Source organism: Pogona vitticeps, chromosome 1 (assembly GCF_051106095.1).
Source record: "Pogona vitticeps strain Pit_001003342236 chromosome 1, PviZW2.1, whole genome shotgun sequence".
In the NCBI taxonomy this organism is placed as follows: domain Eukaryota; kingdom Metazoa; phylum Chordata; class Lepidosauria; order Squamata; family Agamidae; genus Pogona; species Pogona vitticeps.
In genome coordinates, this window is record NC_135783.1 from 222,154,492 (window position 1) to 222,169,292 (window position 14,801).

General features: G+C 39.2%; 1 protein-coding gene across 5 annotated transcripts in view; it reads left to right on the plus strand.

The window, feature by feature from the left end:
• The window catches only part of LRP1B (LDL receptor related protein 1B), a 1,166,776-nt gene that overhangs the window by 821,603 nt on the left and 330,372 nt on the right, over window positions 1-14,801 (plus strand). For all 5 annotated transcript variants that reach the window (XM_072983887.2, XM_078376975.1, XM_078376977.1 and 2 more), the window contains exons 8-9: window positions 11,207-11,429; window positions 14,370-14,541. In XM_072983887.2, the coding sequence (XP_072839988.2) occupies window positions 11,207-11,429; window positions 14,370-14,541 (395 nt within the window). The remainder of the gene's footprint in view (window positions 1-11,206; window positions 11,430-14,369; window positions 14,542-14,801) is intronic.

Sequence of the window (14,801 nt, forward strand, 5' to 3'; positions counted from 1 at the left end):
CTTCCCAAGGTGGTCTCCGACTTCCACGTCAATCAGCCACTTATTCTCCCAACTTTGTTTCCGTCTCCGACGACTGATGTTGAACGCATGCTCCACATGCTTGATGTTCGACGGTCCTTAGCTTTTTACGTGTCCAGGACCAAGGTCTTTCGCCTGGCCAACAGACTCTTTCTTTGCTACTTTGGCCCAAAGAAGGGCTGCCCGGCCTCGCCGTCCACGCTCTCTCGGTGGCTCGTATCTACCATCGCCCTTGCCTACGAGCTCAACCACAGAGATCCTCCACAGGGACTTAAAGCCCATTCCACCCGGGCTGTTGCCTCATCCACTGCCTTACTTCGTGGCGTCGACCTGCCCGACATCTGCCGGTCCGCTACCTGGTCCAATGCCTCTACCTTCATAACCCACTACAGATTGGACGTGAGGGCAAAAGAGGAGACCAAATTCGGGAGGGCAGTGCTAGCATCGGCTCTTCAGTGACAGCCCACCATCCGGTTAGTAAGCGTGCTAATCACCCTTTGTGTGCATTCACAGAAGACCACGATGAAGAAAGAAAGGTTACTTACCTGTAACGATGGTTCTTCAAGTGGTCATTCTGTGAATTCACACAATCCCGCCCGGCCTCCCCTCTGTCTGTCTGTCACTGGCATCTCTATGACTCGAGGGCCTATGGCGGACAAATGGAACTGAGGGACGGTTAGGCTGGGCGTGCGCAGTAGGGGTAGTCCTAAACATTGTTACTTTTCTCTTGCAGCTAGAAAACGTTCCGAGAGGCCCAACGCTGGCGCTGGTATTAACCCCTTTGTGTGAATTCACAGAATGACCACTTGAAGAACCATCGTTACAGGTAAGTAACCTTTCTTTTTATGTTGTTTAAACAGAAACTTATACTTTATTAGAACCAACATTCTTTTTTATATAGTTGAAATACTATTTGCACATATTAATTACGGTAGAAAGTTTTGTGTTAGAAAACTGTGATTTTTGCAATATGCATTCATGTGCTTATATATATTTGTGTGTATGTGTATGTGTATATGTATACATATGTTTGTGTGTGTGTGTGTGTGTGTATATATATATATATATATATATGTACTGTGTGTGTGTGTGTGTGTGTGTGTGTGTGTGTGTGTGTATTCCAAATGCATTTTACATTTTTTTTCACTTTTTTCTACTTAATTTGCTTGCTGGCTAAATAAACCTTTGAAAGAAGTGGATTCAATTTTGAATTTTCAAGTCAGAATACTAAAGGGTATCCAGGAATGAAAAATTAACTAATATAAACACGGTACAATATCTTCTGAGACCACAACCAAATTAAGTTTTATGTTGTTTAAACAGAAACTCATAATTCATTAGAACCAACATTCTTTTTTTTAAAAAAATTATTGTTATTTTTATTGTTCAACTTAAATATAGCCACTTCAGGCAGTTAACAAAACTTAAATGGTTTTCAGTGGGTGCCAGGGAGTTTTATGTTGTCCCAAACAAACATTTGGTCCCATAGGGAGTCCTTACAGTTACCAGAGTGGTTCAGGGTGGAGCCCTCCCATATGTATCTGCATTTCCCAATGCCAATAGTTGAGTACTGAGTATTTTGCTTTCCCTTTTTTGTTTCTGTTCTGAATACTGATAGGATGGATGAAAACATTACCTGGATCATAAGGCCAAGTAATAATCTAGTTTCTTCCTCCACTTTTTGTAGGAGAAAATTATCAGCAACACAAGCCACAACAGATTTGGTTTAAAGACTGGACTCATTTGTTCTGATCAAATACTATGGTCAGGAGCTGATTTATCTGTTCCGGACATTTTATATAGTGCTCACAGATGCTATAATTATACTACTACAAGTGATTTCTACCATCATAAATCTGTCTCTGCAGATGCTTGCAGCGTTTTGCTGGAAAGCTTCTGATCCATGTCTGCCGGTATGTGCATAATAATTACATGCCATCAAGTCAGTTTCAACTTCTGGTGACCCTTTTCAGGGTTTTCTATGTAGCGAGTACACAGATGTGGGTTTACCATTCTGTTCTTCTAGGGCACCTTGTAATTGTGCAATTTGCCAAAGGCTACACAAGCTGTTTCTTCTCTAAGAAGACACAGTAGGGAATCATACTTCCCTCCTCTTTTCCTCAGCAAGACACCTATCCCACCAAGCTATCCAGCCAGCTATAAGCAATAACAGAGAACCACACTAAAATTGGTTAATCTATAGTTCCAGAACTGTGCTGTCCACCCTACAACCAGTTATCTCCCCCTCACAATTAAGAGAAAATTCAGTAATACTGTACAAGGAATGTATATAAAGATGCATTCCTCAGAATGATGTGTGTATACATTTGGAGAGAGCATAAAAACCCATATCAGTTAATGTCAGCTTCCCATATGCCACTGTAGTCATGGGGCAATGTAGCTGAGCTGTTCTAGAAGACAAATTTAGGATGCCAGCTGGAAGGTTCAACATGAGGCAGTCCAATGTAGTTTTCTCTGAAAGCATGCTGTTGGTATACATCTTGCCTGTATGCATTTTTCAATCAATTTTCTCTAATGCGCAGTTTTGCATGGATTTCTGAGCAGACAGCTATGTGTCAACACATTGAGAAAAGTCTGTAAAAGAAAGGCAAGTTCTGTTTTTCTTTTAGTTTGGGGATTATAGATCGTGCTAGTTTTTCATTAAAATGTGAACCAAAGAAATTTCTCCCCCACCCATACTCAATTTTACAGTTGGGTTCTAAAGTTCAAGGGGAAACCTAGACAGTGTATTTTGAGACAGAGTCAGCTGCTTGCAGTTTATTCAAAACTATGATTACAGAATCTCAGGTACTAAGTATACTTCAGATGAGGAAAAAATACCATCACGTCCAAGACATTGCTACAATAATTAACAAGCATTGCCAAGGAATTGTTTCCTTTTCCTGCAAACAAGTGGAAGTGTTGCCCAAATGAGGATGATGAAAAGGCATATAACTTTGTAACAAGAAATGCAAGCATACAAAAGGAATGGTTAATAGGGTCTCAATGAATATCTTGCTTGTAGTATTAGGACCATCCATTAAAAATCTTTAAATACATAAACCAGCAGGAAAGCAGGTACAGAGGCAGTGAACCATAAGATGTTGGGGAAGTAACTGTGGCTAAACTTGATCATTTTCAACAACAAATTCTTAGAAGTTCAGGCACATCATATTGCCAACAGTTGACATTCTAGACTTTACTCAAGATTTACTGAAAAATGTAAAACAACAAATTTCCTGAATCCTGAATGTATCCATCAAGAATTCTTAAAACAAAAGATGTGGCATTAAAAAAGGACTCTGTACAGTTATTCAATTTCTTTGGAAGGAGGCATGCTTATATCCTTTGATTGTATTCCTGCACTGATGGACTCGATGGCCTTATAGGCCCCCTCCAACTTCATTATTCTATTATTCTGTGGTTCTATGGAGAGGGTGATAGTACTTTTGGAATAGACTATGTGAACTAAGCATGTCCTGGCCTTTGGCCATCTTTATCACTTTTTAAGTGCATAACGACGGCGCACTTACAGCTCTCACTCCTGTGCTATAGCACTCTGTTGTTCTGGTTAATCTTACTCCAGGTCGTGCCTCAAAGATATATTCTTTCTTGGTGGATAAACAATATGGCAAGTTCTCTGACTCCATAATGGTTTGGGAATCTGATTTGCAGAATGGCATTCTCTTGCATAAGGTCCTAATTTGATTACTTTTGCTAGTTACCTTAATGGAAATTTCAAAGTATTTGAAGGACCTGTATAGCTTTTTGGTTAAGTCCTGGTTAGATTGGGTTTTGTATGTTGTTTATTCAGAGAAACTTGTGTCTAAGCTAAATGTGCTGAAAGAACATAAAGATATAGGGTTTTTTAATAGGCTTCCTTTTACTGCATGTATGAATATAGCCAAGGACACTTATGCCCTTCTGCCTGCTGCATTTTAACTTGTGGGGGTGGAATGTTTTATGAACTCTGAAATCTTAGTCCCCTCTTGCTACACTTAGCTCCTCTTGCCTCCACTCCCCTTGCTACCTTCTCTTGCCCTCACACTATGACGGATAGATTCAATGTGGGCAATTGTTACCTTCTATCTATCTTGTTTAAACCTGTGTTTGAGTAAATAAACATTAAAAATAAAATAAAACAAGTGCGCAAAAACCCTCAAGAGAGCAACTGCTAAAAACTGAAGAATTTCCAACAGATTTCTCCATGGGTTTGTAGTAGGAATGGAGTTTAAAAATGGCAAACTCAGATCAGTGTGTGCAAGGGTCAAATTGTATTCATGAGAACGGAGTCAAGGAAAGCTTGCACTATAAGTGCTTTGGTGCTCATGAAAGCTCTGATGCTAACAATGTTCAAACTATGTGCCAATTGTATTCTCTAGTTTTGCCGGTCATGTAAAGTTAGGCACAATGGGATAAACAGAATAAAACAAAAGAAAACTTAATCCATACATGTACAGAGCAGGCTTGTAACTGATGGGTGAATGGAACATGGCAGGAGTTACAGAGGGTGATTTTACTAAAACCTTCAGGATGCATCTACTGATAACAAAACAAAACAAAACAGAAAACTGGAGCCAATCTTGAGGATCAATGGGAGGGGAACTGAAAATAAAATATTGTAGCCAATATTTTGATGAGTTTATAGGAATCTGTGGTGCAGACACACTGGTATACTTGTACAGTTTTTGTTCATTATCCTTTTACAAAACATTCCAGAGCTGGCTTTAAATATATATTTATTTATATATATAAATCTGGAATACAAAACATCTGGAATGTTTTGTAAAAGGATAATGAACAAAAACTGTACAAGTATACCAGTGTGTCTGCACCACAGATTCCTATAAACTCATATATATATTTTAAACTGTAGAACAAACGTAGATGTGTAGTCGTGTAAAGAGTGGAGAAAGTGGTCAGAAGGTCCCCCCCCCCGCCCTTTCCAAATGGCGAAGCTGAATGATGAGAAATTGAAGGCATAAAAGAAATAGCTTCATATGGCACTGTTAAATTATGGAATTCAGTACCACAAAATATATTTATGGCTGCCAACATGGACAGTTTTAAAAGGACATTAATCAAACTCATAAGGATAAGGCTATCAACAATGGTCCCTTGTCATCATTGCTATATAAATTACCTCCAGTATCAGAGGTAATATACCTCTGAGTTCTGGTTGTTGAGGAACTTGAGAGGGAGGAAGAGAAGGTGCTAAAACATTCTTGAAGTATTGCACTTCTGCCCTTAGCTTCCCTTAGGTGTTTTGTTGGCCGCTGTCAGAACAAAATGCAAGATGAGGTAGCCTAGAGGTACACAATCTTTCTGGCTCTGAGATCTGCCTCTGGTGTTGACAGAAGGGAGGCCCATGGTCTACATTGCACACACACAAAATGTTGAAGCAGTTTTGCCACATACATGCTTTTGTTCTTTTGCCCCCCCGCTCCATTTTTAAATGATTGAATTTATTATGTATTTACTTATTATTACTGCTTCTATATCATCCCATTAGTGTGAACACTCTCTTGATGGTTCACAACATAAATTAAAATCATACAATAAAGAACCAGTGTACAATAAATACAATAAAAGTACAATAAAAACCCTTTTGTTAAAATATAGTATTTTAACATCTTAGGCCAATAGTTCAACACTAGTAGAAGGCAACTTTATGTAATTATAACTTGATTAGCTTCCTAAAAACTGGTGCCTTCTGTGTGAAGCTAATTCCAGAGGGAAAGGGCCACAATTAAAAACCCTAGGTTCCTAGTGCAGAGTCTTTTGGCCTCCTTGAATGTCATAATTTTAATATCAAGGACTGTGAGGAGTGGGTTGGATGGGAAGCTCATTTGCAGGAGAAATATTATGTCAATTAATGAGGTCTTCAACAATTAACGGCTTTATAAGTAATGACCAGCACCTTGAAATGGACATGGAAACTAGCAGGGAATCAGTGGAGGCATGTCAAGACTGGCAACTGCAATTTGGACCTGCTCAACTTCAAGGGCAGCCCTACATAGTTCTACTTAATTTTTTTATTATTTTCCTTTCATTATAGGATATTGTGCTTATTATTTCATTACTGTGTTTGTTTGTTTGTTGATTATTAATATTGTTAATTATTGATTTTGTTGCAATTGTCTGAGTGCTGTTTGTACAATGCAGAGAGAATGCCTGACCACTACAATATCAGGTCATCAAGTCTGATGCCTGAATAGTTTCTTAAGAGTTCTACAGACCTTTATAGATATCTCTAGGAAAAAAAAACAAAAGTTTGTGTTCCCACAACTGGCATTTATCCTTGAGAGGGTTAATTTCAGTGTGAACCAGATAATCATTCCCAAATTGTATCAAAATTCATCTGGACATCAAAGTATCAGTTGCTCCATTGTTGGAATGATGCCAAGATGCATCAACTTGTCTAATTCTACAAGTTTTATTCTTCTACATTGTTTCTGTGTTCCATAAGCATAAAAGTACTTCAGAGTTGTTGAAAGTGTGTAACTTCTTTCAGTCTTACCCTATGAAAAACTGTAGGCACACTAAATATAAGTTTCAGGCAATTAATCAAATTTTGATCCAAAAATGTACTTTGAACATAAAAAGTACAATAAAAAATACCAAAAAGAATGTCGTAATTGCACTCTAAAAATTCAGGAGTTTGTAACCTTAAAATGCATAACCCAAAAGCTGAGAATAAATCTCTAAAAAACATAATTAAAAAATAAAAAATCTTTATAGCTTTAAGCAGTGTTCAGCCTTTAAGTATATAAGTGGATATACAGCTGGTGAGGGGAAGGCTTGAATGTGCTGTTCGGCCGCAGTCTCAGGAGATTGCCAGCTCTCTGCCTGCTTTTAATGACATTTCCCTGCCCCCAATGCCACTGTTGTAGCAGGATGTGCACTCTTGAGATAGCCCATTTGCCTGATCCTGCAGTTAGAGTCATCCTAAGAGGCTGCAGTTGTGCAGTTCACCACATGAGGCAGTTCCTGACTAGGAAGTTTATCTTTAACAAAGGCTTCCTTCTGTCTTTTCTAAAATGATGTTTTGCCTTAGCCATAGGTGCCAGTGGTAGCAGAGCTTCCTTCTGGTAGCCCAGGTGCCATTTTCTTTTCCCCAGGACCACCTTTGAGCATGGATTTGGGGCAAAATATCAGTTGCCCTCCACTCCCTTCCACTTGAGAATTAGACATGGGTGCTTCATATTCCTCTCTCTCGGGAGTGGAATATAAAGTTGGCAGCACAGGTGGCCGGCCTGATTGGACCCTCCTCCCCCAAACAAAATGCCACTTATTACTCAATGCGTGGCATGCACAGCCGTCGTCATCAAAAGTGTGCCAAGCGCGGCAGTAGCCTGGCTGGTGCTGCTCCATCTCCCTGGACACTCAGGAGCTGAGCGGGGAGGCTCGTCATCCCACCCTCTTGCCAAAGTGGCCAGCCGAGCAGGGAGGTAGGTCAGCACCAGCCGGGTTACTGCCACGATTGGCACACTTTTGATTATGCCATCTGCGCACATTTCATAGTGAGTGGCAAGTGGATGCCCAGTTTGGGAGGGGGAGGGTCCAGTCAGTCTGGTCACCTGTGCCAGCAAGCTCCCATCTCTATTGAGAATGAACTATATCCAAGATCGTTATAGGAAATTACAAAGTGGTTGGGCCAACGAGAGAGAAATCTTACTCTTCCCCTGTCTTGATAAATCAGTGTGTGGGGTGGTGGTGGTTGTAAACAGAGTAGGGTAAAATAGTGGGATAAAATAAATAGCAATATTGGCTTATTGCAAGGAATTCATAGACCACTATGTTTATAAAGAGCACATTTCTATGAATTCCTTCTGGACCTCACTTTTGCCGTGCATCAAGTATAGCTGCACATCCAACATTCCCCATAGCTGCAAAGTGGAGAAGGTGGTCATTAAGGAGTCTTTCAGGAAACACAGCTGCATGTTTAACTCCTTTGAATTGAAATAAACAGGACTTACAAATGTTTAGTTTTACCTGGACTGTGCCTTTCAGTAGATAACATAATATTTAGAGTGGCTAGATCTTGCTGTTTTAAAGAAGCTACTGAATAGTCATCAACTTAGGCTTTCTTTTCTAATGCTGGCACTTAACAGCACTTTTACTAAGTCAGGAAAATCATCTCATTGATTTCCCCTGCAATATGGTAACGTTCAGTCTTAGAAATCAGATTATTCTTTCTAGTGTTCAAGTCATGGAAAGATGGTCTTCTATTTACAAATGTAATTTAGTCTCATGAGAAAGTAATCTTGTTAAAATATTGTCAGGTTAATTGAAATTGATTTGTGTTTACTAAACATAGCAGTTGCTAATCAAATATCAGGCTTAGAAGCTTTGAAGGCACATTTGATAGATTCCTGTTAGTCTTACACTGAATGAACCAGTGAGTCAAATCTATGGAGAGATAAATGTACTGGAGCTCTTTTAGGGCTTAGCATTTTCCCCTTTCAAAGGCATAAGATTAATGTGTCAATAGTCTGCCTTCTGCGAGATGTTATTCTTTGGGATGAATAAGATAGTCCCAAAGTCTTGATTACTTCTGCATGTGTTATATGTCAGTACCTCACAACAGTTTTTATTGATGCTTAATTACTTCTCATTTGTTTATTTATTTGTTTAAAATATTTCTATCTCGCCTTTCTCCCCCAAAGGACCCAAGGTGGAAAAAAGAATCAAGTGAACCTTAAGAAAGATACTAAATAAGGTGTATACACCTTTGGTCTGCATTCACTTGGCAAAACAATTTGTTTTCCCCACTGTCAACAACACTGCTGTGTTTCTCCATTAAAAGGCCCATCATTAAAATTAAAAATTAAAGATAGCGACAATGGGTATACAGATACTAAAAATGATCAAACAAATACTATACAAAAAAATATAAGCAACGCCAAGACACATTCAAAACAGTAAGGGACAACAATCCATTTAAAAACCCCACTCAAGCAGGCAGTCACTTAGGTAAAAGCCTACTTGAAGGAAAAGGGGTTCACCTGTTTGCATTTGATGCACTAGTTTTAATTGTGCAAATGTACTCTTGGACACTGCTGAAACCTGGGCATCCAGGCTCAGAACTGAATCCAGGAGCACCTCCGAACTGCAGACTTGTTGTTGTTTAGTCATTAAGTTGTGTCCAACTCTTCGTGATCCCATGGACCAGAGCACGCTAGGCCCTCCTGTCTTCCACTGCCTCCCAGAGATGGGTCAAACTCATGTTGGTAGCTTCGATCACTCTGTCCATCCATCTCATCCTCTGTTGTCCCCTTCTCCTTTTGCCTTCACTCTTTCCCAACATCAGGGACTTTTCCAGGGAGTCTCCTCTTCTCATGAGATGGCCAAAGTATTGGAGCCTCAGCTTCAGGATCTGTCCTTCCAGTGAGCAGTCAGGGTTGATTTCCTTCAGAATGGATAGGTTTGTTCTCCTTGCAGTCCAGGGACCCTCAGGAGTCTCCTCCACCACCATAATTAAAAAGCATCGATTTTTCAGCAGTCAGCCTTCTTTCTAATCCATCTCTCACTTCCATACATCGCTATTGGAAAAACCATAGCATTGACTATGCTGACTTTTGTTGGCAAGGTGATATCTCTGCTTTTTAAGATGCTGTCTAGGTTTGTCATCGCTTTCCTCCCAAGAAGCAGGAATCTTTTAATTTTGTGGCTGCTGTCACCATCTGCAGTGACCATGCAGCCCAGGAAAGTATAATCTTTCACTGCCTCCATATCTTCCCCTTCTATTTGCCAGGAGGTGATGGGGTGAGTGGCTATGATCTTAATTTTTTTGATGTTGAGCTTCAGACAATTTTTTGCACTCTCCTCTTGCACCCACATTACAAGGTTCTTTAATTCCTCCTCACTTTCTGCCATCAGAGTGGTATCATCTGCATATCTGAGATTGATATTTCTTCCCGCAATCTTAATTCCGGCTTGGGATTCATCCAGTCCCGCCTTTTGCATAATGTATTCTGCATATAAGTTAAATAGGCAGGGAGACAATATACAGCCTTGTCGTACTCCTTTCCCAATTGTGAACCAATCAGTTGTTCCATATCCAGTTCTAACTGTTGCTTCTGTCCCACATATAGATTTGTCAGGAGATAGATAAGGTGGACAGGCACCCCCACTTCTTTAAGAACTTACCATAGTTTGCTGTGGTCGACACAGTCAAAGGCTTTTCCGTAGTCAATGAAGCAGAAGTAGATATTTTTCTGGAACTCTCTGGCTTTCTCCATAATCCAGCACATGTTAGCCATTTGGTCTATGGTTCCTCTGCCCCTTTGAACTCCAGTTTGTACTTCTGGGAGTTCTCAGTCCACATACTGCTGAAGCCTACCTTGTAGGATTTTGAGCATAAGCATGCTAGCATGTGAAATGAGTTCAATTTTACGGTAGCTGCAGCATTCTTTGGCATTGCCCTTCTTTGGAATTGGGATGCAGACTGATCTTTTCCAATCCTCTGGCCACTGCTGAGTTTTCTAAATTTGCTGGCATATTGTGTGTAGCACCTTATCAGCGTCATCTTTTAAGATTTAAAATAGTTCAACTGGAATGCCATCACTCCACTGGCCTTGTTGTTAGCCAGGCTTTCTAAGGCCCACTCAACTTCACTCTCCAGGATGTCTGGCTCAAGGTAAGCAGCCACCCTATCTGGGTTGTCCAAGGCATCCAGATCTTTCTGGTATAATTACTCTGTGTATTCTTGCCACCTCTTCTTGATGTCTTCTGCTTCTGTAAGGTCCCTACCATTTTTGTCCTTTATCATGTCCATCTTTGCACAAAATGTTCCTTTAATATCTCCAGACTAGTGGAGACTGCATACTAGTTTTTATAAAAGTTATATATAAACATACAACTTCATAGTTTTATTTTTTGTCAATGTTACTCATTTTTAAATATTTATTATCACTATCATTTATGAGGTATAAAAACAATTGAGAATCTGTCAGGACATCAAAGAATAATATTTATTGTGCATTTAGATTTCAGATAACCCAAGACTTGTCAGTTTGTTTGGGTGTCTGTCCCCTACTATCCCATCATGCGCTAAATAGCTATTTTTCTTGAAATGTAATGTAATGTAAAACAAGAAGGAAAGCCTTTCTTTTATACAGTCTACTTTTTGGCTTTGCTATAGAAGACAGAATATTGAAACTGTATCTTAATTTTCTTTCCACAGAAAACTCTTCTTTGCAGACTATGGAAATGTTGCTAAAATTGAGCGGTGTGACATGAATGGGATGAACAGAACAAGGATAGTAGCATCCAAAATAGAACAGCCCATTGCCCTCACGCTAGACCTGATCAATAAATATGTCTACTGGGTAGATGTTTATTTAGACTCCATAGGAGTTGTTGACTATCAAGGACGCAACAGACATACAATAATTGAAGGTCGACAAGTAAGTATACTGTTTAATTCTAGTATTCCTTTTGATACATAAACACACATAGACAGAGGGACAAAGTTCAGAGAGAAGAGAGGATATTCATAGTTATAGCCACTTTTAATGTTAATGGAAGTATTTATAGAATGCTTTATAGGAAATCTGTTTCATAAATCATAGGAAACAGTCATGTGAGCCTACAACGAAGTGAATTCTATGCCATTTCATTAATTTCAGCTAAAATTCTGCATATTTCTGTGAGCATTCACAGTGGGGTGTGAAAACCTGATCTAAGAAGAATTCCTCAAGGGCTTACTCATGAATGCCATTGACTTAACTAAAACCCATAAATTATAATTTAATTAACTCGAGTGAATAGAATTGTGCATGAGAACTGAGTATGCATAATGTACAGCTCAGGTACTTTTCCTGTGTTGGTTCCCTTACAGCTTTGCTGTTTTAAGTATTTTCAAAGAATCTAACAGAGGCCAGAAGAATGATGGCAGCGTTGGAGAGTAGGCATGCTGCAATACAACAGAAACGTTAGTTTGTGAATTCAGCCTTTTGAAACACTTCCCCCTTTTGTAAAGGAATCACATTCACACTTCTTTATATGAAAATATGAGAAGATGCATTCATAAGAAAATATGAGAAAAATATATTTATTAGAGAAATACATTTGGGACTAAAAGGCAAAAGAAGTGCTAGCTCTAGTGAACTAAGCAGGAGATGTCAGGAGCCATGGCTGGCCTTTTCATCTCTAGAGGACAAAGGCAAGGCATCTCTTCCTTGAATGAACAAGAGAAAGACAGGAGAGAGAAGGAAGTAACATCAACAACTCTAAGAACTGCAAGCAATCTAAAGACAAAAGAAGATTAGCACAGGTTAGAGCAGGTCAAGGACAGTGTAGGAAACTTGAGGAGTTCTATGTCTACTCCCCATGTAAAGATACGCACCTACTCACTTCCAACCACTGGCAGGGGGAGATTGTCAGTAGTTAGAGATCCTGCTTTGATCTGGAAGTTTGTTTCTAATGTTCCCCTGAGTTGACTGATGTGTAATTAGGACAAAAGATGGAATAAATAAAGCAATTTACCAGACTTTTTTGAATGAATAGAAGACATGGTTCAAAACAGCCAAATATCTTTAATGGCTAGGATCCTACTGGTGTTCGCCCAAGTTTTGTGCAATTTTTCACAGCTAATTGCAAATAACTGACAAGATGCTGGGCCATTTCTCTTTTTGTGTGTCTCACATTACACACCACCAATTGATCACGATTAAATGCATCAGGTACTACAAACCTTATGAGAACACCAATAGCCTTCTGCCCAATATTCTATAACATTAAAATTGTCATCCACTGTACATCCATGTACATACAGATGCAAGAGGGATAGGAAAATGTATAGAAGAAACCTAAGTACAGTATCCATCACAATTTACAATGTACAGTAGGACCCCCATATCTGCTGGTTCAATATCCACTTATTCAGTTAACCACTGTCTGAACCAGTGAACCAGACATTATGTTCTATAGGCGAGGCAACCTCCTTCCAGAGCAGCATTGTTGTAAAACTCAAGTGCTGGGTTGGCTGCCAATGCTGGAAGAGAAGTGCCAGACTTAAGCCGAACCGCCTCTTGGGAGACATTCCCCACCCCACCCCCAGCCCTTCCTGCCTTCCAGCCAGCTCCTTCCTCAAGACTCCGCGGCCAAGGAGGAAATGGATTCTTAATTGTCTTTAAAGAAGAAATGCCCCAGAGCCATTGAGATCATGTATGTGATCGAGTGAGTGTGAGAGATAGAGAGAGAACAGTCACCTTCAATCTTCAGCAGATTAGTTAAGGACAGAAGACTTCAGAGAAGACTTTGCTTTGATAGGGAGATAAAAATTACAGGTACTGGATCCAACAGACTGTGTTTGCTATAAACTGCGTTTTTCACCGTCTGCCGGGGGCACCGGGGGGTGCGGCAGCTTGGAACCAATCCTCCATGCATATAGGAGTCCTACTGTAGCAGCATAAACAACTTTTCAGATTCCTCACTGCAGACCAAGCCGTATTTTCAGAAGATATTCATGAAATACTCGGGGGAATGTATTTCAGATACCAGTATCTTTTTTTTTTAATCAGCCATATAAGTTCCCTTTGCACCTAGCATAGTAGAGCAAAACATTGTATTGAGAGAGTTCTCTCTCTCTCTCTCTCTCTCTCTCTCTCTCTCTCTCTCTATCTATCTATCTATCTCTATCTATCTCTCTCTTTTTTTCCTCCATATTTTCCCCTTCTATTTGCCAGGAGGTGATGGGACCAGTGGCCATGATCTTAGGTTTTTTTATGTTAATTTTTGATAAGCTACAAAAAAATCAGTTGATATAAAGGTAGCTTCCATTTGTGGTGTTTTGGTTGTTTTCATTTGCCTTTACTTAGAAGTATACCCTCTTGCATTTCAACATTTTTAGGTCTTATCTCATTGTTTCATCAAATATGTGGCTAAACTGAATGGTTACTTGGGATTTCACTGTGTATAGGATCCATGCTTGTGCCTTTAGGATGCTACATCAGAAATATAGATGGTTTTTGCCTTTGCATTGTTTTCTTCTGATGAAAGTTTAACGAGGGCTCAAGTGCAGTTTCTCTCGAAAGTATTTAATATTAGTCACCATTGAATGGAGTCGATTGTGCTTGACTGTGTAGCATTTCATATGTTCTTAATTATGTAAATCTCCCCACAATTCTTCTGAGTTAATTTAAAATAAAATTATATTGTAAAAATGAAAAGAAAGCAGAATCTATCTGTGCTTTGTAACTTAATGAGTTTTTTTGTTGACAAATATTGATTTTTTTAAAAAAAATGTGATTCGCATTATTCATTTCCATGTGTTGCCTTGCATTACAGATTGATTTGAACAAATTGTGATAAAATCAGATAATTGTGTGTTTTCTTCCTCGCAGGTTAGACGTCTTTGTGGGTTAACAGTATTTGAAGACTATTTGTATGCAACAAGTTTAGACAACTTCAATGTCATAAAAATAAATAGATTTAATGGCACAGACATACAATCATTAATTAGACTGGAAAATGCCCAAGAGGTCCATGTCTATCACAAGAGAACCCAACCAACAGGTAAATCTCTAGCAATGTTCACTCCAACATTTTACTACCTTTTCATTTGAGGCATAAATGCCCAACTTGATTTAATCAAGTGATGATGATTCCATCTCCAGTATAGTTATTGTAGTTGTGCTGGTAAAACTTATTTTCCAGCTGATTCAGAGTACTTTGTCTTTCGGAAAAAGAGGTTATTATTAGCTGTGTGTGAAATACCTCCACAGACTAGTGATGGCAATGGGATTAATGAGGATCTCTTGCAATGTGTTGTCTAA